The sequence below is a fragment of the Pagrus pagrus genome (genome assembly GCF_965226575.1).
Source record: "Pagrus pagrus genome assembly, chromosome: 19".
NCBI lineage: Eukaryota > Metazoa > Chordata > Actinopteri > Spariformes > Sparidae > Pagrus > Pagrus pagrus.
Window position 1 is genome coordinate 4,618,118 of NC_140203.1, and position 23,749 is coordinate 4,641,866.

Genomic DNA, 23,749 nt, shown 5'->3' on the forward strand with positions numbered 1-23,749 from the left:
CATTGTCTTTCTGGAAGTCGCACGTTTCTTGCACACTTCATCAGGTTTCTCTCAGGATCCCCCTTGTATATTTCTGAATTCATTTCACCCTCCACCCTCAGAAGTGTTCTGAGGCGTCGTGATGCTGCTACCACCATGCTTCACGGTGGGGGAATGCAATTTTGGTCTCATCAGACCGTGGAAATTTCTTCCAGCTGACTTCAGAAGCCTCCCCACGTGGCTTCTGGCAAACAGGAGCCGTCATGTGAGGGGGGCTTTCATTTTTTTCGCCGATCCCTCCATAAAGCTGTGACTGGTGAAGCACTCGTGTTGTTGCACGCACGATCTCTCCGAATCTCTGAGCCTCTGAAGCTTGGAAGTCGTTCAGGGTTGTCATAGGTCTCTCATGGCCCTCGCTTACAAGTCTCCCTCTTGCTCAGTTTTAGATACTTATTCCATGTTTCGTGACTTGGAAATATTCTTTGTATCCATCCCCTGACTTATTTATTACATGTGCAGCCCTTTGAGGCAACAGACTTGACTATGCTTTTTCGTCCTGAGTAACTTGGAGCGTTTGAACGGTTGAAACTCCTCAATTACACACAGGTGAACTCCGACTTGACTGCACCGATGAGGATTTGGGTGTGCCCCAGTGAATGCCAGAGCCCTTGAGTAGAGAGAGTCACGCCATCTCTGTTTACTCCAGTGGTTCCCAGAAGTTGGCTGCAAATACTAGCAGCCCGGTACTGTAAATCAATCAATCAATAAATCATGTATTAACTACAGACATACTTCAGTTGCCCACTTGGAACAATCTGAAGTCGCTGTGAATCACATGACGAATTTCATCTTCTGTTGCTGTAACCTCTCTCTGCTCAAGGGCTCTGGTGAATACTGTGCAAACATGTACAGCATTTAAAATCACTTTATTGACATTAAAGGGGCATTTTCCTGTTGATCAGTGTCGCTTTAAATCTTTTTGACTCTCAACTTTTCATAAGTGCTGTGTTATATAACCTAAAACAGACTCACACAAAACTAGACATACACACCTCAATGTTTGATTTGCGCATTAGTTAAATTTAAGTTTAGACTTTCTCCTGTGTAGCTTCGTGTGTGTGTGCGTACGGGGCCGGTGAATATATGAAATGTGCGAGCGCGTTAAGCAAAAAGGCTCCTCGCGCTGCGCATCACTGGGTGATTGGCTCCCTGTGGTGTATCTTTGATTAGCCGGATAACAGGCTTGTGCGGCAGCTATAGAAACCACGCGCGAGGCTCCGTCGCTTTCTTTCCGCCTCCTCCTCTGTTCTTTAAAGACCCACCGCTCTGTCTCTTCTTCCTCTCCTTCTCCATTTTCTCTCTGTACATCTGTCACTCGGCTCTCTTCTCCCTCGCTGCTACGCTGGTTCCCCTAGTTTAACAAGCTGCCAGGGGACTTACATGAGAGTACACCCAGAAATTTGTTGAAGGGATCTAAACAAGGGATGATTCATCCCCAGATGGCTCCATTTCCATCTCTCCCCTTTCAGACTTTTTGAATTTCGCGAGCTTTAATGCATGTCTCCAACTGTTATTTTTTTACACCTGATGAATACTATATAGCCCTTATGGAAATCGATTTTAAACCGGAGCGTTCAATCCAAATAATTCACACTGCCAATTAAAAAGAAAGATCAAAACACATTTTAGATTTGGCACGAGTTGGCCTGTTGTTTAAAAGTGATCCTAACTTTGGTAGAAACTCGCTAAAAAAGTACATCCACATTCGTCTGCCGCTCTCCAGTTGTTGTGAGACGGAAACTGAGACGAGCGTTTTTCTTGTTTTCGTTCTGTCATTGTGCAGCAAAGCGGGCGTCGACAGTCTTTCATTCCAGCATTTGAATGAGAGTGAAGAAAATGTTTGCTGCCATTATATGAAGAAATGATTCCTGTCACTGTTTTTTGTCTGCTCGGTGGTAAACATGCTGTTTTTCTCCGCATGCTGAGTTTCAGTTCTGGGATCTGTCAGATTCAAAGGGATGATATGAGTATAGCTATTTTGTTTGCCCCCTCCATTTATTGTTATTGTGAAGCATTATGCTTTGTTCATATTCAGCGATAGGTTCGGGTGCTATTTACCAAAATGTCCATATTGAATCCAGTCGACTTGTGGTAGATGTTGACAGCGGATATGTTGAAACTTCACATTTCTTTATGTTGCAGCTCTTCTTTGCCTTAGGTTCAATTTTCTATGTTGTTTTCTGACGATGCTTTTCTTATGGTCTGCCTTGGTTTAGGAAAAGATCATGTTTTGGCTTAAAATGCCTCCTCACCACAAACACGGCCGGAGACGACTTCTTGTCAGAAATATCAGTTTTTGTTGCTAAACTCTGGCTGGAAATTGTCCCGAGGTTTAGTGTCTCTCAGCTGATTGTTTTGGTTTTCCGACCAACAGCTTTACTCTCTAATTGCTCTCATCAGCGTCATTTTCAGCAAAAAAAGCTCAAAAAGCCAAGTGTACACAACGTGCCCAGTACCAAATGGCAGGCAGACTAAAATTTGCAACTAGCTGGTGAACGTGGTGGATAATTTAGATATTCAGTTATTTCCTTCAGGATTTTGTGGCGAGCAAAGCGGAGCTAGAAGGAGAGGATATTGGATTTACACTCATCAGGTGGCCAGAAAAGCGACTCCAAATGAACGATAATGTCGCTCCGTACCTGCTGGATGTGTAAATAACCAACTGTGTGCTTGAGAGTCGGTGTTTTGTTTGTGTTTGGCTTGTATTGACTCGTGTTCATCATATGTTATTTGTAAGAATCTCTTGTATGTTTTTGCCAGCTGATATGTGCATTCTTCATCCATGTAGCCACGATTTATTTAACTGCTCCTCTTTCAGACTACATTGAAACAGATCTAATGAATCAGAATCAGGCTCAGGCAAGTTGATAGTGGTTACAGACTGACGAATAATTGGCAAGTTAAATCAAAGGGCTCATCCAAGCTAGCGTGTTAGCATAGGTTACTTTGATATTCCCTTAGTCTAAGTTTAAAACGCAGCCTTCACTGTAGATGGAAACAGCTTTATTAACTTACTCCTGGATAACCAAACAGGATTGTATGACTCACAGTTTTTAACCTTGCCCTCGTCTTGTTTTTATTTTGTATTTCTGCAGGACTTCCTCACGGACTTGATGATGTCCGAGGTGGATCGCTGCGGGGAGAACGAGCACCTCATCTTCAGAGAGAACACGCTAGCGACAAAGGCCATAGAGGAATACCTCAAACTGGTGGGACAGAAGTACCTGCAGGACGCCCTCGGTAAGTGGAGCGGAGGCAGCGGCTGTAATTTACTGCTGTTTATCTGAGAAAGGGCTGAAATAGCTGCTTGAAGGTCTTTTCATTTTTCTGTTTTTATCCGTTTTGTCCATTTCTTCTGCCGCATGTAGAGCGTCAGTCTTTTTTCTGCTCGTATCCAATCATTCTGCTCTCCTTGTCCTTGTCCACAGAATCACCTCTAAACTTCTTTATAAATGGCAAATGTTGACTGCAGCATCAGTGAATTAAATGTAATGGCTACAGTACAATTTAACAAAAGACCAGTGGCGTCAGAGATTAAACGCATTAGTCATCTCCTCCCAAGGCATCATTCTGACAGCGGGGACAACTGAAGCGATTCCTCCATCATCTCAATTTTTTAGTTTCAGAGGCCGTGGACGAACGCAAATCAGACTGTGACAGGAAATGTGTTTCTGTCTCACTTTGACGACCGTTGTTGGAATTCAAAACTACTCACAGGATCAGCTTTGTAGATTATTATTATGATGTGATTGTTTGACCCCCCCTACTCCCACATCTGCAGTGTGAGTCCAAGGTTAGCTCAGGTGTGTTTGTCCGCCTGCGGTCCTGACAATAAGCACTCTGTATGCACCGTGTGCGTTTCTCCGTCCCTGATTCAGAAATGTACACAGTGGCAGTTTAATCTACAAACAGCACACATCCTTCCTGGCACTCGTCACATCTTTCTCTGTATGCTGCAAATATTAATGCCCACGTGTGTGTTTATGTCGTTCTGTGTGTGTGTGTGTGTCTCTCTCTCTGGCCTTGCAGCTGGAGACACTGTCCATTTCCTTGTATGTGTCTCATAAGATTGCTTCAGAGAAATATTCAGGGCTGGTAAATAATGCGTGTTTGTTTCTGGTGGAGGTTTTGTCGTTTAGCATCCGGCTAAACTGTGGAAATTGTTTGGGACAACACAAGGACAGCCGTGGGCTGCTTTTACAGGCTGTTGACTCAATGAGATCTTAGCAGTAATGTTGTGTCTTCTGTCTGAACAAAGGAAACAAGAAGGACATATTTATTTTTCCGCTATTTTCTTGAGTTTGGCCTTCTTTGGCTTTCAAGAACCTTATAGGTCTGTCAGTCTTTGTGTTTGTCACAGGTCAAACTCAAGGATGATAAAAGACGATATGAAACTCTGTTCCCTGTAGCTTTGGCATCATATTCGTCCTCTGTCCTCGCTCAGCTCAGCACTTTGCACCCCTTTTCAAATCACAAACAAAGCACTGACACAGCTCTCTCTTTTGGGGGAAAGGCTCTACAAATGTCCCTTCATGTCTCACAAATTCCTCTGTTTGTTTTCTTCAGGTGAGTTCATCAAGGCTCTGTACGAGTCAGACGAGAACTGCGAGGTGGATCCGTCCAAGTGTTCGTCAGGTGACCTGCCCGAACACCAGAGCAACCTGAAGATGTGCTGCGAGCTGGCCTTCTGCAAAATCATCAACTCATACTGGTGAATACTGGGACGCAGACTTGACCTGTTTCTTTAGTCGTCTGTATAAAACTGGGTCAGGAGTGTCTCATAGTACATCCTGTACCCCTTAGCAATATCCAGACTCGTGTCGTAACTCATGTCCATTCTGCGTCATGACAAATGTGAAGGAAGAATTTTTAGCACCAAAACCCAGCAAACAGACTTTCATTTCAAAGCATCTTAATTACAATTAAAACAATGCTATTAAAGCCACTTTTAATTAAGTTTCATGCCAGTTAGCAGCAGTTGTCATCTATAAAAGACATCTGTTGTTCAGAACTTGGATATGAGCTTTTGAAGCGTCTCTGGAAATCAAGATAAGAGAGCCAACTTTGAAGTAAAACTTCAACTAAAAATCAAGAATAAGACACGTTCATCATGCAAGTCACTCCTACTGACAGCCAAGTGTAGGAGTGACCTTTAACAGCAGCTCTCGGGGCATCACATGAGTCATTACATGTACACTCACGCACTCAATTAACGTGTGAAATAAAGAAAGTTAAAGAATTAATAATGTATAACTAAGGTTTGATACACAGATGTAACTCCAAAATGAAACAGAACTGGAGTTTCAAAGAAATTCTGAATAATAAAAATAACAGCACACTGTCAAGTGCAGACAGTAAAGATGTATGGAGAGTGATTGCAATCAAATCTGCGCCTGCTTTGTTCTCGTTGTTTACACCCCTGACAAATGCAAAAACAAAATGAAAAGTGCAGTAACATCCTGCCAAGTGTTCAAATCAAATGCAAATAATATGCTAAAACTTCCCCGTTCTGAATTATACATATCGCTCCAGCTAACATGTTATTATTAATCATCTCTGTTTCTCCGCAGCGTCTTTCCACGAGAGCTGAAAGAGGTCTTCGCGTCGTGGCGGCAGGAATGCAGCAACAGGGGTCGACCGGACATCAGCGAGCGTTTGATCAGCGCGTCCTTGTTCCTGCGGTTTCTCTGTCCGGCCATCATGTCCCCCTCGCTTTTCAATTTGATGCAGGAGTATCCGGACGACCGCACAGCACGGACGCTCACGCTCATCGCTAAAGTCACCCAAAACCTGGCAAACTTCACCAAGTGAGTGTTGTTCCCCCTACCAAGCTTTAAACTGAAAATGTGGATGTATTTTTTTAATTACATTCACTCCGTGTCCCCGTTCGCCATCAGATTCGGTAACAAGGAGGAGTACATGTCCTTCATGAACCAGTTCTTGGAGCATGAGTGGACCAATATGCAGCGTTTCCTGCTCGAAATCTCCAACCCGGAGACAATCTCCAACACGGCAGGCTTCGAGGGGTACATCGACCTCGGCAGGGAGCTCTCCACCCTGCACTCCCTCCTCTCTGAGGTGGTGTCCCAGATGGACCAGGTACTAAAGATGCCTCACTGCGTCAGCTATCATCAGACTTTACTCTCTCAGATCCACATATAATTGTGGACATGAAGCTAAAATTTAGTCTCCACGAACTTTTACTTTCAAAACTCTCTGTAGGCGACAATATAGATACGATCAAATGAAGTTTTTCCATTATTTTAAGGGCATTTAGTGTTTGATAAGGATACTGACGGATGGATCTTGATGATACTGATTGTAAGCTATGACTTCATCGCACGGCAAAACCACCATCTTCCTCGGCAGGATACAGTAATCCAGATTCAGTAGATTATGCTGAAATCTGTAATGCATTTGTTTCTAGAGTTATATAGAGAAATACATTGATATTCTGTAAGACCTCATAAAATATTCAACCGCGTGCTGAAGGTCTAGAGGTCCTCAGCGCACCATCAGGATTTGAATCAGGCTTGGACTACATTAAGATGTGTATCATACATCAATCAATAATTTATTATTGCATTACATAAACTGTGCACAAGGGGAGAACACTGCGAAGCCTCGGAGGTTGGGTTAGGCATGCTAATGGATTTACAAGGACATTTACATTAGCTCTGGAAACAGATGGGAAGCAGGTAATAATTAGATAAAGCTCAGACTCGTGTTGTTTTTTTGGGAGAGCATCCAGCTCTCTGAAACCTCGTCTTTCAATAATTCAGAAATCACAGCGAGTCCGCTTGATAGTCCACTCCTATTTCATTATTTATTATGTTGTCTGAATAAGAGAGTTGATTGCGCGGCATGTGGAAGATAACTCGGTCTAAAAAATATGCAAATTCAACAAAACAGCCTGTAAATTAAATCCAGTTAATGCCCCAGCTGAAGTGGTCCACAGTAATATTTAATTTGGCTTAAAAAATAATTGCGTCTCTTTCTCCAGAGTGCAGCCTCCAAGCTGGGTCCTCTGCCCAGGATCCTGCGGGAGGTGAACACAGCTCTGCTGAACCCGTCCAGTGTCCAGATGACAACCGGACCGTCCTCAGACCACATGGGCTCGCCTCCCGCTGAGGCGAGCTGCAGCATCTCCACCGGCCTGCAGAAAATGGTCATAGACAATGACCTTTCAGGGTAAGAGATGTTCAAGATGTCGACTGGTGCACGTACACCAAGTTTATTCATATATGCAGAGAAAACTGCAACTGAGGTTAATTTGACGGTTAACAAACAATGAAATTCTATAAAAAAACATTCATTAAGCGATTGTAAAGGTTTAAAAACATCAGTTGCCACTTCATAACGGCCATCCAACTAATAATTATAGATGATGTATACATTATTTATTAACCATTTACAAATTATTATAAATATCCGTTGCGACTTTACAATAAACAATCGCTTAATAAATAATTTGGAAAGTATTTCGTTGTGTGTTAACAGTGAAATAATTATAAATGTACCTTTAATTAATGATGGTTATTATAAAGTGTGAGGCAAATGGTGTATTTTAACTCCATTACATTTATTTGCCAACTTTAGTTAGTCCTTCTAGTTAGTATAAAATATGTACAAAAATATAATCAACAAATAAATTATGATGTAATATTGCAGATTAAGATAACAGCTCTTCACGAGCTCCTTTATCCAGCCGATAAACTATATGAAGTAGTTAAAGCACCTACTCTAAAAACTTTACCTCATTGGTGCAGGTAATTATGATCCATTAATATAATATTCACCATTTTGCATGAGTACTTTGACTTCTGTACTTTTAAGTAAAGGTTTAGTATATACTTAGTCATGTATTACTATTGCTACTTTAACTTAAATACAAGATCTGAGTACTTGTTATAAAATAAATGGCACCATGTACAAAGCACAAGGTCCTCATTTGTCCAGTGGAAAGAAAAATAAGTCTCAAACAGCCCTCGTGTCACTAAAAATCATGTTCCCATTGAATCCCAATACTTTATCCTTCACACATACCTGTATTTATTTACAGTATCGTTGTCATTTACACCCGACAGCGCCTCTGTCCTCCAAACTTTTGCCTTTACCTCCTACGCCAGCAGCCGTCTCTTGGCATATTTGATTACGGGTTGGGTCTGGAAGTGATTCAAAGATAGGCTAATTCTGGAACAGGTCGGTTGTGAAGCCAACACTGGTACTTTGCACCCGTTGATCTTCAAAGTCAGCTAGAGTGAGTTCTCAAACTACGACTTCTGATGAGCGTCCGTGCTCGTCACCTGAGGCCTTCGACACAGCGAGCGGCACCCTTCGCTTGTTTACATCGGCCACGATGAAACCTTTGTTTACTCGCCGGTGGATGAACAGACACTCGGACAGCACCGTATCTCTCTTATCCGCCGTCCTCTTACTCCCTGACAGAACAAAGGCAAGGTGACACTTAGAAAGATTAACATGAAGGCACTGGGAGCAACAGGAGGAGAGATGTGTGATTAATAGCGCCGACAAACTGTGTCTCATAAACACCAGTAAACACAAGACCAGAGCAGGCGGGCGGATGAGATCATACTGTACATAACAGGAAGAAGAGACAACAGGAAGAGAGTCAGACATCTGCTATCATTATGCTAACCAGGGGAGCAGAATCAATAGCACTAATTAAGTGAGTTCCCTATATGACCTGATGTCTGAGCCTCCCCTTTTCTCTTTATCACAATAACTGTTTGCTCATATTGACGCATGCGTGTGTGTGTGTGTGTCTGCCTGTGTGTGTGTGTGTGTGTGTGTGTGTGTGTGTGTGGCGTATCCTCATCAGCAAGCCGTGAGACTGAAACAGCATTTGAATGAGGCCACGATTCTCACCTAATTGCTTCTCATCCACCAAACCCGTGACATGAAAAGTAGGAGAGAAGCGAAGGAGACAGTGCCAAGATTGAGGAAGGAAGAGGGGAGAAATTGAGCAGAATGAAGGAAGAGAAAGAAGTTGGGAGGGAAGGGTAATGGAGGAGAGGGAGAAGGACACAGAAAGAGGGAGGAGACGAGCGTGATGTGAATGATAGAGATTATTGGAAGATAAATCACGTCTGTCAAGGTAATCGTCTTCTGGCAATAAAGCCTCCATCTGCCGGTTGACGGGAGGGAAGAGAGGGAAGGTGAGGGGACGAGAGACAGAGCAAATAAATGCAAAGGCCACACATCCTCAGAAAGCTATTTATTTTGGTCTTTAGTTTTATATTACCAATTATTCATTTGGGTTTGTGGTTTTGAGACACTGAACCGTTCATCAGAAGAAAATAAATACAAACAGATGTTTTGCAGCTACAGCCTGAATGCGTCTGTGTGACCACGAGCTGATTGCTGCACTGTTACGAAAGAGATTTTTGATCTCATCTCAAGGTTTCCTTGGTTAGATTAATGTAAAATATAAGAAATAATACATGCATTTACAATTGCATACAGTGAAAACAACGTGTTATAGTTTGCCTTTCTGTGGTTCCACCGCTCAACGTTATCCGTCATTTCTTAGCTGAGGTTTTAAACGCATGCCTGGTTAACTTTTTTTTTGTTTTCTGTTTCTTTCAGATTAGTTGACTTCACCAGGTTACCCTCCCCTACCCCAGAAAATAAGGACCTATTCTTTGTGACAAGGAGCTCAGGGATCCAGCCTTCCCCAGCGCGCAGTTCAAGCTACTCTGAGACCAACGAACCCGACCTGGGCATGTCCAATGGCAGCAAGAGTCTGTCCATGGTGGACCTCCAGGACCCCCGCAGTCTGGAAGGTGGCCCAGGTCCCAGCTCCTCAGACGCCCTGGGTGAAGGCCCAGCTCCTGGTGGAGGCTGGTCGGCCAGAGTCCCACAGGGCAACATCCCTGGGGGTCCCACCCTGAGGAGGCCGGGTCAGAACCCCACCGCCATGGGCAATGAGAGCACCCCAGGACGACCCGCTCAGCTATTAGCCCCGCTGTCTTTCCAGAACCCAGTCTACCAGATGGCGGCCTGCCTGCCCGTGTCCCCTCGCGGGGTGACCGACTCGGGCTCAGAGTGCCACAGTTCTGTCAGTTCCCATAGCAACAATGAGGACGGACCAGCGGGCGGGAAGCACACCTTCTTGAACCACGGTGGAGGAGGAGGAGGAGGAGGAGGAGGAGGCGGAGGCGGGGGGAGCAGCGGCGACGAGTACACCAGGCGATCGGGGGAGTTCAACCGCCGACAGCTGTCCCTCACAGAAACACAGCACCAGCCCACCGTCCCCAGACAGAACAGCGCCGGCCCCCAGCGGAGGATAGACCAACCTCCGCCTCAGAGCATCACCCGGGGCCGCACGCCCCCGAATCTGAACAGTGGACCCTACCCCCGGCCCTCCTCTGGCAACATGATGACATCTTCGCCCGACTGGCCCGGCAGCGGCGCTCGATTACGACAGCAGTCCTCGTCCTCCAAGGGCGACAGTCCTGAGACCAAGCAGAGGGCTCAGCACAAACAGGTACGGGCCTCACACTGCAGCATCTCAGACTTAAATAATAATGGAGGATGATATTAATTTGGGGCGTTATTCAAAAGCCAACTGTAGCCGTCTCGGTCTATGTAATCACCTGCAATTACAGTAATAGATAAGATTCCTATTACAATTTGTCTCATAGCATGTTGGAGAAGGCTGTGTGGGTGGACCCTCCGCGCATTGTGCTTTAATGAACTGTAGTCATTGTGCGTGTAATAACAGCAATTTGCGTTACGGGCAGCTCATCACTTCACCACTGTTTCACTGGTCAAGTTTAATGGGCTGAGAATGAGGGTGGTGGAGGCTCAATTAGCATCTTATTAACTAGCGATATATGTGGTCACAGTCGCACACGAGGCACTCAAATGAGTACAAACACATCCGGTGTATTATTGCTGGGTTTATTGTGTTGATGCGATACGTGTGTCAGTGCGTTTTGTCACAGTGGGAGGTTTCCATTAAAAGAATCGGCAGTTTGTTTAATGGAAGGTCTGTGTTTATTACCGGCGGGTCAGGACTATAGGCGGTAATTAAAAATACTGGTCGGTGGTTGCCCTAGGTGACTGGGTGAAAGGGAGGCCATCTGCATATTAACCACAATGCCTTGCTCTCCTCTCAACGGAGTAGTCTATTGGATTTCTTTCAGATTGACGACTTAGTGAAAGCAGCAAACCCTAATTAAATGTGTGTTAGAGAAGTTAGAGGATATCACATTTAATCTCTGTGATTGGAGAAGCAAAACTTAAAGCTGACATTACGTCTGTAGCTTTTAAATTATAATTTTTTTTAGCCATGTAAGAGGCGTGGCTCTCGCTGATTGGTAATGTCGGTCGGCCATTGCACCAGTTTAGTCCAGACTGAAATATTTCAACGACTATTGGATGGATCGTCAAACAACTTTGCACTTGAATGGTCCCCACAGGATGAATTTAAACTTTTGTGATCCGCTGTACTTTTTTTCTATCCCCACCAGCAGATCAAAGTCAGAGGATGAATTGTTCTGACATTTGTGGTTTTGAGTGAAATGCCTAGACCACTTTTTTTTTTTTTTTTTTTTTTTTTACATTTGTGTTCAATAACCTTCAGGATCTAACATCATCATTGGGGTTAAAAATGGTAATTTGCCAAATACCCATCAGCCTGAGCTGTACTTTGTCTTAACTGTTAATTAGCAAGTGTTAGCAAGCTGCATGCTAAACAAAAAAGGGTTAAGGCGGTTACCAATATAACCGTGATCCATGGAGGGAAGGTTGTTTTTGATTCTACAAACACGACACATAATGGCTTTACGTTTCTTACCCAGGGTTCCCTCCTCCCCCAACCAAAGCTTTGAATATTCACTACCGAAGCTCTGGAGCCCAAAACATTAAGCCCCCTATAATTTACCATAAATTTGCGGATGGTGCATTTAAGGCTGGTGGGAAAGTTGCCACTCACAGTAGACCACTGTAAAACTTCCAAGAGCATGTTTTGTTTTTTTATTAACTTCTCAACATCTGTAGGAGATTTCATGTCGTGTTTAGGTCACGTTAGCTTGCTACTGACGTTAGCGTTGTTACTTGTTGAAATGAACTTTTTCTAACAAGTTAAAAAGATAGTAAAGCCGACAGTGGAGTAACGTTATGATACATTTCCCTGTACACCGATGACTTCCTTTCTTTCCTTCTTTCATTCGATTTTATCCGTTTGCAGATACTCAGATTCAGATGTTTCAGCCTTTTTATAAAAATATCCTCAATGCAAATGAGAGTGTTGGACTATAAAAACATCCTACGTTTCCTCTCATGTACTGCGAACAGCCCACGGCCACTCGCTCTACTCATCTGTCCATCAGATAACTGGCAGATAAAAAAAAAACCACACACACACACGCAAACCGTAACTGCTGGTGTATGCCTCCAGGTTGATTTCGAGTATTTACCACGTCGCAGCTAGGATTACCGCGTAGGCGTGCACACTCACACATGTTAAAATCAGTGCTGCCGAGTGTGTGCGTGAGCTTGAGGACCAGGAGTGTGTCTCCATTCCACCTGCTGCTTTCAATCCAGATGAGTTGGTGCATTTCAAGCTTTTTTCTGTTGTTTCTGTGCTGTTATTGCAAAAAAAACCTGCCTCCCCCTTCCCCTCCCTGTCACTTTGCACTCAGCTCATGTGTGTATGTGTGTGTGTGTGTGTGTTCGTGTGTTGTGTTGGTTTTACTAGGCCCCCTCCCCAGTGAACCCCAGTGCGCTGGACCGCACAGCAGCCTGGCTATTGAATATGAATGTGCAGTATTTAGACCATGAGGGGATGGAGCCCGAGTCACTGAGAAACAGAGAGGATCTGACTCAGGTGGAGAAGGTAACCAGCCTCCTCATCCAACCTTTGACCTTTTACCAACCACTCCTTTCACAAACCCACCTCGACCTTCAGCCCTGATACTCCCACTAAACTATCCTTCCTTTCTTTACCTCTCATTAGTCCCCACATTCACCTCCCCCTTCTTAAAAACACCCCTTCTTCACTTAACGATGTGCTATATTTATTCCCACTTTGCCCTTGCCTTTCCTTTAAGCCTGAGGTCCCAGAGACATACCCGAATTGCCACTCAATGCCATAATATGCGCATTTATAACATAAAATTAAGGTAGGTAGGATGTATCGTGCATCAGCCTGGCTCTGCATGTGACCCCATAATACCTCAATCTCCCATTTTCCTGAAATTGGCTTTTCAGTGATGCTCAGGCTGTTTTTTTTTTTCTGGGATTTTGCCATTTTCACAGCCAGCAGTGAAGCTCGGCCGAGGCCATCAACCGCAGGAAAGTCATAGCAACAGCAATAATGGCAGCCAGTGGTTATTACAGCCACAGTAATTGTGAGGCTAAATATAGCAGAAATATCAGCTCGGCTGTCAGCAGGTGCCAGAACTGAATATCAGAACAACAGGGATTATTTTCATTTTTCATTCATGATGATTTTTTTTTTTTTTTTGGATCAATCGTTTTTTGTCTAGAAAAGGTCAAAAAATAAATTGTGGAAAATATTTGTCATTGTTTCCCACAGCTGGAGGAGATGAGTTCATCCAAAACTCAAAGATGTTCACCTTATTATCATATATGACATGAAAAGCATCAGAGTCTCATGACTGGAAAGCTGAAATATTAGGAAAAATGACTGTATGCAGCTTATTTTTCTGACAAGCGATTAACAAAAGTGAGGACTGATCCGATCCAGCGTCCTTGATCGAGTGCCGATACAGACGTCACTCGCACATCTGATATCAGATTGCATAGTCTTAGGTTGTTTTATGGATTAGTATGTAATAATAGTATTTTAAAGGTGCAGTATGTAAGAATTTTAGCAAAAACAACTAACATTTTCAGCAGAATGTAAAGAAATAATGTCGTTATATTGTGTTGGGGAGATATCTAGTGAAGTTAGCATGCTAAGCAGCTAGCCCCGGTCCATCCCGGTCCACAGCTCCGAGCTCCCAGCCCCGACCACTAGCTGCACCTCTATCTTAGCTGACTAGCAGTAGTTAGCGGTTACTCTGCTTCCTGTTTGTTTTGAGCATGAGTTGGACAGGTGGCCAGTTCTTACATACTGCACTTTTAAGCCCACAGCCAAAACGTTATAGCACAAATTAATCGATTAATTAATAATAAAACGTGAAAACAAAGACGTCTAGCAGCTCTCGTATTTGTTGTCGACACAGGCGGCGCTCGCACCGGGACCATGAATCGTATTCAGTGATATCCGTGTAGAAATGAAGAATAACTTCTCGACATTTATCCTTCCTCGTCCCTCCACACACACACCTCCCTCCTTCTCACCGTCTTTGGACTGAAACTTAATAGCCCGGTGTGTGTATGTATGTGTGCGTGTATGCATACGCAGTACATCCACACAGACATGTTGGTGCTTGTGTGCGTTTGCATCTTATGTGAAAGACGGAGACAGAGCGAGCCTCTTTTTCTTTTTTTTTTCAGCTGCTTCCTCCGCTGCCTACGTTCCTGCTTCTCTTCACAGCAACCTTTACAACTCATTCACCCTCAGCTTCGCTTCCACGCTTTGATTGGCTGCCACATTCCTCCTCGTGTTTTTTTTTTTTTTTTCATCCATAATGAATACAAACCTGTCATCCTAGCATAGCGTATACTTTATGGAAGCCAGGCAGCCCAGGCAAAGGGAGAGAGCAACCAAAGAAGGCAATAACTTCTGCGGTCTTAACAAAGAAGCCGCAGCCGCCTTAAAATAGCATCGCAGCAACAAGAGAAGGATTGGAAAACAGTACATCTTCCACAGCAGCTTAGACACAGGCTGCAGCTAATGGCCCGTACAGACTTAACAATACAAGCCCCTACAGTAGCCATTTTAAGCTTGCACACCATTTGCATACACCGTATACACTCGGCGATCTATAACAAATTGGGTTGTCCGTTTAGAAAAACCTTGGAGACCAGGAAACAGGACGTGCAGCTTTCTATATTTGGAGTTTAATGTATTGTTTTTTCTTTAAACAATCCCTCCAGCCCCGACCTCCATTTTGATTCAGCTGCGTCCTGTGAAAGAGTTCAGCGTCGATCTGGTTTAAAAAAAAATATAGTCAGATGTCGAATGAGGACAACAGGTGCAGAGATGCATCTGTTCAAACCACCCTCTGTTTTCTCTTTTGTCCCGCTCTGTGTTATTAATATTCACATGTGTTAATTGTATTCTTCAAGTTAATTGAATTTCAAATGCACCCAATCAAAGAACGGCAACAGAAGTACAACACTGAGAGGAAACACCGTCCGTTCTGGATCGATTAAAGTCGCACACGAATAAAAACACAGTGTCAGGGAGCAAAATATAAATGTTTCAATAGTCGATCGAACATGTCGACGTGAGATTTATTCTCAGGTTTCAATGCAGCAGCTAAATAAATAAGAGAGAGAAGAGAGTTTATTTTTCTTTGTTTTTGAGAGAAAAAACATTGGCAGCTTCTACAGCAGTTGTGTTTCCTCTGAGTTGACCTGTGTCCTGTGTTTCAGAGAGACGTAGTGGATGAAGGCGAGAGCAGGGAGCGCGGAGGCAGGGGTCAGCAGTGAGGTTAAACCACGGGCCAGACTGGTTCCTGCGGGGGGGAGTGAAAACACTGACCTGTGGTTTTTTTTTAACAGTTTTTGGTCGTTCGTGTCTTTCGTTTCCTGTAAGAAGAAATTTGAGGCAGGAATTCAAGACGGTTTTGTTTTTAGGACACGGGATCAGATGTGATGAAGTCGACTTTGCGAAAAGAAATCGTTTCCTGAAAAAAATCGTTTTAATATGAGCTGTAAAAGGGCGATTTTTTTCGTCAAATGGCCAGATATTTCTACTGGATAGCCAGATTTTTGCCCCACAGGCCTCCATTTGCCGAACCAATAGCACTGTGGGAAAAGACATCACGGGCACAGAGTTGGATGTATTGTCTGACTTAGGAACAGGACAAAGGCAGTTACAGATACAGTAGATGTCATTGACTCTCGGGGGATCTGGTGTCAAGAGCAGACGGATATTAGAGATAGAGAGAGGAGCGGGGAGAGGGTAGAGGAGCCGATAAGATGAATCTATTTGAGGTCGCTGGTCTCTCCTGGGAAGAGGGGGATGATGGGAAAAATGTCCCGGTGGAAGGCGGCAGAGTGACGTGAAGATATTCAGAGGGTTGACGGGGAAAGATAAACGATCCGAGCAGCATGTGTAACTGGATCGGATTATTGAAGCGCTCTGATAGCTTCAGTGTTCTCGATTAGCGATTGCTGATAAAAAAATTAGCTGAGTCGTGTTCAGATGTAAGATTTAAAAATACAGTAGCGAAGGTCGAGTCTATTCGGCTTAACTCACGCTGAAGTGGGAAAATGAACTCATTTCATTTTCAGCTCACGTCACCAGCGGTACAGTCCGAGGATGAGCACGTTAGCATTCTGCGGTTAGCTTTTAGCTCAAAGCACGGCCTCACAGAGCTCCTAGGTTCGCTGTAGGCTCTTAATCTCGTGTCCTCGTCTGTGCTTTCACTCTCGCTGGTTTTCCCAGTGACACGCTGACTGACCACAGAATCCCTCGCTGCTAAAAGAAATGTGCTTCTCTTTATCCAGAAGAGATTTGATTCCTCCGTTCGCTTCCCCCCCCCTCCTTCGCCCCGAAGTAAACTCTTTCAAAAGCCTCCCGAAGGTCTGGCCGAGAGGTCAGGGAGAGATTTTCAGGGCTTATTTCACAGACTCGACTCGTACTCCACTGGTCTGCATCCCTCCCTTCTCACCTCCTCTTTGTCTTTATCGATCCTAAACTTCCTTTCTTTTTTCTTTTTCTTCTCTTGTTATTTCTTTGCCAGTTTAACCTCGCAGCAGGTCGCTGGTTTTCGAAGCCGAACCAGAGGTCTGACTGTGGAAGTTTTTGGGGTTTTACAAAAGATTTGTGAGACAGTTTTTGCAGGGCAGCGATACAGGTTCAGTGCAAGAGAGTGCAAGACTGAAAACGGCTTGTAAATGAAGCGTGTAACTCCCCGAGTGAGGCAGTCTTTCTCTTTCTAGACAGAAATCATTGCTATATAACATTATCTCAGGATTGAGAGATTTTTGCTCTCGTCATTTATGGTAATGAAGAAGGGGGGCCCTGCTGATAGGGGTTGATGATGACGATGATGATGATAATCATGGCGATAACGACGGCGGCGATGGCGAGGAATCTCATCCCTCTGCTTTCTTTTCTTTGTTCAGTACCAGCAGGAGATCGCCGTGCTGCAGGAGAAGCTGCGGGCGTCGGTGCAGAAGCTCGAGGAGTACGAGGCCCGGCTGAAGGGTCAGGACGAGCAGGCCCAGAAGGTGCTGATGGAGTACCAGGCCAGGCTGGAGGAGTCGGAGGAGCGCCTGCGCCGACAGCAGGACGACAAGGACCTCCAGATGAAGGGCATCATCAGCAGGTAGGAAGACGAGGAGCCACGACGGTGTCGACTCGAAGCTTCTCGCTCGGGATTTTACTCACACGTCATTTTTCTTCCAGGTTAATGTCGGTGGAAGAGGAGCTGAAGAAGGATCACTCAGACATGCAGGCGGTGGTGGACTCCAAACAGAAGATCATCGACGCACAGGTCCGTTTTCCTCTTCTCGCAGCACGCTGGCTGGTTCTGTAGATGCTTTCTGTCAAGCGCGGTTGAAATTTGTATGTGCCGTCACTTGTGTCCTTCTGCTCGGAGAAACAAAGGGTCACCGAAACACAAAGAGATGTTTAATTCATAGCCGTCTCAGCTGCGGCACTGACAAGCTCCAACGGCTGAGCAGGATTCCTCGGCGGCCTCCCACTCGCTCCCTCATGAGACGTACATTTACAAATGTCTTATCTGGTTTTGTGTCAACATGTAGCTCCTCTGTAGTCCGTGTGGTTTCTATTCACATGAAACAAATAAGTGTCGCTGCGATGAATTCTCAACGTTGATTGGAATATAATTATAAATTAAGCAGAAAGGATTAAAGTGTTTGTTACAGAAGCATTTCCTGTATACATTATTTGCATGCAGACACACACGCGCGATTATAATGCTCATCTCTGGAGATTAATGTCAGAGTGATTTTTTTTTTTTTTTCTGTGCAACATGACATTTACACAAACCCAGACACGGACATGCACAGGTGATTAATCTCCTTCACGCCTACAGTAATGAGACTTTGCGTCTGCAAACAAACACGCGGCAGAACGGCAATAAGTCGTCGTTGCTCAGCAAACAGGCGGAGAGAGAATGAAAATAAAAGAAAAAAGATCATTATGAAGACGAGGAGGGAAGTTTGCTTCTGTGGCTCAGCCGGCTTCACTTCAGACGATTAACACCGCGAGCCTCGTGCAGGTGTGGGAGGCCGACTGCATTTAACTAACCTGGCCAACAATTAATTGTTAATTAAACTTCAGGTGGTCGTTATGTCACTTTCCAGACCATTTCTGAGGCTATATAAAGGTCTTTATAATGCTACAGCTGATATAGATGCAGTACGTTCCTCTGACTGTGTCCATGTGTTTGCAGGAGAAGCGTATAGCGTCGCTGGACGCAGCCAACGCCCGTCTGATGAGCGCTCTGACCCAGCTGAAGGAGCGCTACAGCATGCAGACCCGCAACGGCATCTCCCCCACCAACCCCACCAAACTGCAGATTACTGAAAACGGAGAGTTTAGGAACAGCAGCAACTGTTAGACGGACTGATATCTGGCCTGGAGTGAGTGTTTGAGTGCCTGCGTTGTGTACAGATATTCAAATGAGAGGACGTCTACATGCATGGATGCATGCCTGTTTGAAAGACTTGCGAGGGTGCGCGTGTGTTTTTTTTTTTAAAAGCTGGAAGACATTTCGGACGCCGACGTAGGAGTGAGGTCATCGGCCGGAAGAGGCGGAGGGATCACCAGACGGCCTTCGTCGAACGAGGGTGGCGGCTCAGAGGAGGCGGGGCAGAGCTTGTACATATGAAACTCAAAAGCTGTCCATCAAAGTCCGACGCTTTCGCCAGCGGACACGCAGCCGCCGGGACAATTCAAGACCCCGCCTGGGACGAACCACTATATAACCACACACAGTGACGACCGCCGGGACACGGTCACCCCTAACAGACCCTCCTCCTCCTCCTCTCTACCTTTTATCTTCCTCCCTCTCGACAGAAACCAAGTGGACCCACTTAAAAACAAACAACAGGCGTCGAGGATTATCACTTTAGTCGTCTCGAGAGGATTCCTTTCTAGTGCTTTATTTAAAAAGTCATTTATAAAAGAACCAAATAGGAGCTTAACAAAAAAAAGAAAGAAAAATAGATATTTTTAGTCCAAAACAAATCTTCTTTACGTCCCTTCTTTTACTCCTCGGGTGTGTTCCTGAGCGGACCCCGCCTGACCCAAACCCCTCCCCGCCCCCGCCCCGCCCGCCATCCCTACGTAGTGCACTTTGTTGAGAAGCTATTGGTACATGAAACGCCTTAAAGTAAAGGAACACACCTGGACGTTCTCCCAGAGCTCCCCCCCCTCTATTTCTGCAAAAAAAAGAAAGGCACAACTTATACTGTGGATTTGTAAAGGATACAAAAATAAACATTGTACACACGTTAAAAAAAAAATGTATTATGAACACTAAAAGTAAATCTATGTGATACTATATTAATGAAATTTAATATAGATGTATGCATTTTGTTTTCTTCTTATAGAGTATACACACATATCTATATCTATATTTGATAATCTCAAATATAAAGAAGCAGCCCTTTATTTAGGAGTTTTATTTTTCTTCTCTCGACGATGAAAGACTGTAAAGTGTGTAGCTTTGCTTTTCGAGGCGCTGGCGGCAGGAGACCACACGGAGCGGCAGCGATCGGACCATCGTCGCCTCGAACTCTCCACGACGCTCCGCCCTTTAGAGAAAAACATCGCCGCTCTCCTTCTTCTTCTTCTTCTCTCGGCTCAGCTGTCGGCTCTTTCTCCTGGTGCTCGTCATCGCTCTCAGATAATTTTTTTTTTAGACTCTGGTTTCGACCTCCTCCCCCACCCCGTGTGGTCTCCTCGCTCTAGTAGCACAAGAGCTCTTGAGAAGACGCGTTTTTTTTCAAAGACGCGCTCGCTCATCTATACACTGGACTGGTGAGCCGTCGTAATAAACGGCCTCCTTTTACGTTACGACATTTTCTCTCTAACTGCTTTGTTTGTCAGTGGTAATGAAGTATGCTGCATCCAAACTGTGACTCTGTTTTTAATCCTAGTGGCTTCATCTCCCTCCTCGTTTTTCTTACTCGCCTCTTCATCATCCCTTCTTCTTCTTCTTCTTCTTCTTCTGAATGTGAAGATGCTAGCCGGCTCGGGTTCGGTCCTTCTTAATCTCTCCTGGCATCGCTCTCATCGCTCCGTACCACCTCGGCATCTGTATTTTGTATATTTTTGTATTCGTTTTTTTTTCTTACCTTGTAACAGACTGTATACATCCAAGCGCGAGGCTCTGCATGCTTCATCCTCGCTCTCGGCAGCCGACGGTAGCGTCAGTGTCACCATTTTTTTTTTTTTTGTTTTGTTTTGTTGCCAAACCTGAAGGCGATGATGATGATGATAACGATGAATGGCTTTGCTGCAGATATATATACAGTGAATATATGATAACTGAGTGTATCAAGAGGCTGGACAGCCTGGGAAAGTGTAAATAAAATGCTCACACTATTTTTACCTAATGTTAACAGAGCTTTTTGTAAATGTATCTCGTGCTCAAACTCTGCTGTATCATTATGGATATTGTAAATACAGAATAGCTCAGTCGGTCATCTGTCCTCATCGGGTAGAACTATACGATTAAATTAACCTGTCAGTGTTCTCCCTGTTTAAAAAGCTATTGTTTTTTGTATTTGGAGTGTTAATATCACTAGCCAAAAAAAGCTGAAAAAGTAGGAGTTGGACTCTTGGGGAAGCGGCGGGGGATGCCTCCTTGGTTTCAGGCCAAGCCGAGTCCAGTCTCGATGAGATTCACAAGCACAATCCTGTATTTCTCATCAGTCTAGCTCTTTGCACTTTTTACGTTCAGTGGTTGGTGTTTTTATAATTAGCTTTTCTTTTCTTTTCTTTTTTTTTAGCACAGCACCCGTTAAAGGTGTTAAAAACGTGGCAAAGTTCAAAACCGAAGAAAGGGATTTTTGCTATAGCTCATTCACAAAATTGTTATATCAGATAAACAGAACTATTTAGCTTCTCTTCCTAGTTGAATATAAAGGAATAACCTCGAACTGAGGAATCCTCTGGTTGCAAAAAAAATCTGAAAAATAGGGCTTTTCTCTTCATTGTATCCGACCAGGCATTCAGACCTGAGAATATATTCTCTAACTGCAGAAACTAAAGCAAGACTATGTCGACAGTTCAATACATTCAGAGGTTTTACTGCGGATTTACAGCCGTAACGCGGTCTGTTGTGGTGGATAAGTTGCTTACACTTCTCCACTTTTGCTGTTGTTACATTAGCGTAGCATTTTAGCTAAATGGTAAACTACTGTTAAGCTAAATGGTAAACTAGCCTACCGTTTACACAAGCTAAGAGGTGGAAATTTGGATGATAATGTTACGTAATAACGTTGGTGCTTACGTTTAGCTAATCTAAAGTCAATTGAAGGTAACTGACTCTGTGACTCTCCGCCACTTGAGCTACGATAGCTTAGCATTTTGGTGGCCAAGTTTAGCTAATGCTAGCCAATTTTAGATATATGTAGACACCTTTGTGTAAGGCTCATTACTGATCATTTCACCAACTTTATGACGAGCTAAATGCTAAACTACTGTTAAGCTAAATGGTAAACTACTGTTCAGCATTTACACTAGCTAAAAGAGTTGGACATTTTGATGCTAATGTCGCAGCCTTACTCGGTCTGTTATGATGACTAGCTTTTGGTAGCCAAGGCTAACCAATGTTAGCATATTTTAGACACATCTTCCTGTTTACTGTAAGGCACATTAGTGAGTAATTTCACTCCCTTAATGACTAGCTAAATGCTAAACTACTGTCTAACTAAGTGGTGTACTATATTTTAGTATTTATACTAGCATAAACAGTTTAGATTTGATGCTAACAGCTAATGTTAGCCAATTTTAGATACATCTTACCCTATATTGTACATCTTATTCATTTCACTGACTTTGTGACTAGCTAAATGCTACTGTTTAGCATTTACACTAGCTAAAACAATTGGGTTTTGATGTTAACATTAGCTTTTGGTTAGCGAATTTTAGATACATCTTATCACTGAATCAGTTCACTCAGTGACTCTATGACTCTCCTCATACTTGTGCTACTGTTACAGTAGCTTAGCATTTTCAGCTAAATGCTAAACTATTGATAAGCTAAATTGTGAACTATGGTGCAGCATCGAGCAAAAAAAAACATTAGTTTAGCATTTAGCAGTGGCCGTTGTTCAACAAAAAGTGTCATAGTCTTGCTTTAAACTGCAGTGCACAATAATAAAAAGTTAACTGAGATGAAGCTGTCATGTACGCCACCTCAGTACATCTGAAAATTAAAGTAGAAGATGCACTCTGATGTTTCTAATTTGACTTTCCAGCTGAGTTCATTTACCCCATCCATGTTCCCACCTCAGTTCTATTACGAGTCAGAGAACCACGAGCTCACTCCTCACAGTTCAGCCAGTCCGACAAAAGATCAATCAAAAATATAAAGCTATAAATAAAGTAAAAAGATGTTGTATGTTTTCTATTATCTTGTAGAAAATACTTTTGTAAGTATGTTGAAAGTATAAAGTATTTGCTGGATTCTGCTTCCTTTGACGACAGTGACAAAACAATAATGTACAGAGGAATTTGTGTTGACAAAATGTGGCTGTGCAATTTATGTACATTTGCAACTAGACCTATTAAAGTTTTATTTAGCTATTTTAAAAAACTCTCGTTCTCTTGTGTCTTGTTTCTCTGGTCGCTGCTTCACATTGTTCTCTGTGACGCTTTTGTTATTATGAAATGTAGATGAGGCTTAATTTGAGCGCATGCGAGATGAATCACATGTTCATTAAATACTCAAGCAGGCCTAGATAGATGACAAGCAGCTAGAGAGAACATATGCTCAGACTCGAGGTCCAAAGGCGGAGTGGAGGGTATGATGGAGGGATGTGACAGACTGGGTTTGAGCTCCTCAGCGAGGCCTGACCTACATACTGCCTGATTGTTATTCCCCATGGTGGGTTGGAGAAACCTGAAATGGCCTGACAACAAAAAATGGAGAGGATTTTGTGGGAAAACGTAGCTGTAAATTGAGCTGATTGGCGTATAAAAAAATCCCACACGTTTGGTTTCCAAGTATAGCTGAAAGGCCGAAGAGACGCGGCATGAAAGCCTTTAATATATTATCATAGAGCGGGTGATCGAACGGGGAGAATGGACCTCATTAACAGCAGATCCTCATTACATGTATTTTAAAGGAAAGCTTCTGTGGCGTTAATTGCTCCCTGTGAGGCACGCTTATATCTCCCCCGAGGGCAAAGGCGTGCATTTAGGACATCGGACTCATGAAAACAAGCCAATAGTCTTACCGCTCTCCAATACTCCCACCCGTGATTCACAAGTATCAAAGGCTGGCAAAACGTGGCCACATATCAAACCACTTGTTGATGGTGAGATGGAGACTTTACTTTAATTGCACTCCAGAACATCTCCAAATGAAAAAGGTCAAAGAAAAAATGTGTTGCT

General features: G+C 43.8%; 1 protein-coding gene across 12 annotated transcripts in view; it reads left to right on the forward strand.

The window, feature by feature from the left end:
• dab2ipb (DAB2 interacting protein b) overlaps positions 1-22,943 on the forward strand; it is a 170,229-nt gene extending 147,286 nt beyond the window's left edge. For 11 of the 12 annotated variants that reach the window (XM_084383290.1, XM_084383294.1, XM_084383295.1 and 8 more), the window contains 10 exons: positions 3,135-3,279; positions 4,606-4,750; positions 5,610-5,846; positions 5,937-6,138; positions 7,043-7,230; positions 9,649-10,549; positions 12,767-12,904; positions 17,278-17,480; positions 17,561-17,648; positions 18,573-22,943. In XM_084383290.1, the coding sequence (XP_084239416.1) occupies positions 3,135-3,279; positions 4,606-4,750; positions 5,610-5,846; positions 5,937-6,138; positions 7,043-7,230; positions 9,649-10,549; positions 12,767-12,904; positions 17,278-17,480; positions 17,561-17,648; positions 18,573-18,740 (2,415 nt within the window). In that variant the 3' untranslated portion in view covers positions 18,741-22,943. The remainder of the gene's footprint in view (positions 1-3,134; positions 3,280-4,605; positions 4,751-5,609; positions 5,847-5,936; positions 6,139-7,042; positions 7,231-9,648; positions 10,550-12,766; positions 12,905-17,277; positions 17,481-17,560; positions 17,649-18,572) is intronic. The other variant, XM_084383299.1, reaches the window with a different exon arrangement.
• Positions 22,944-23,749: the final 806 nt, after the last annotated feature.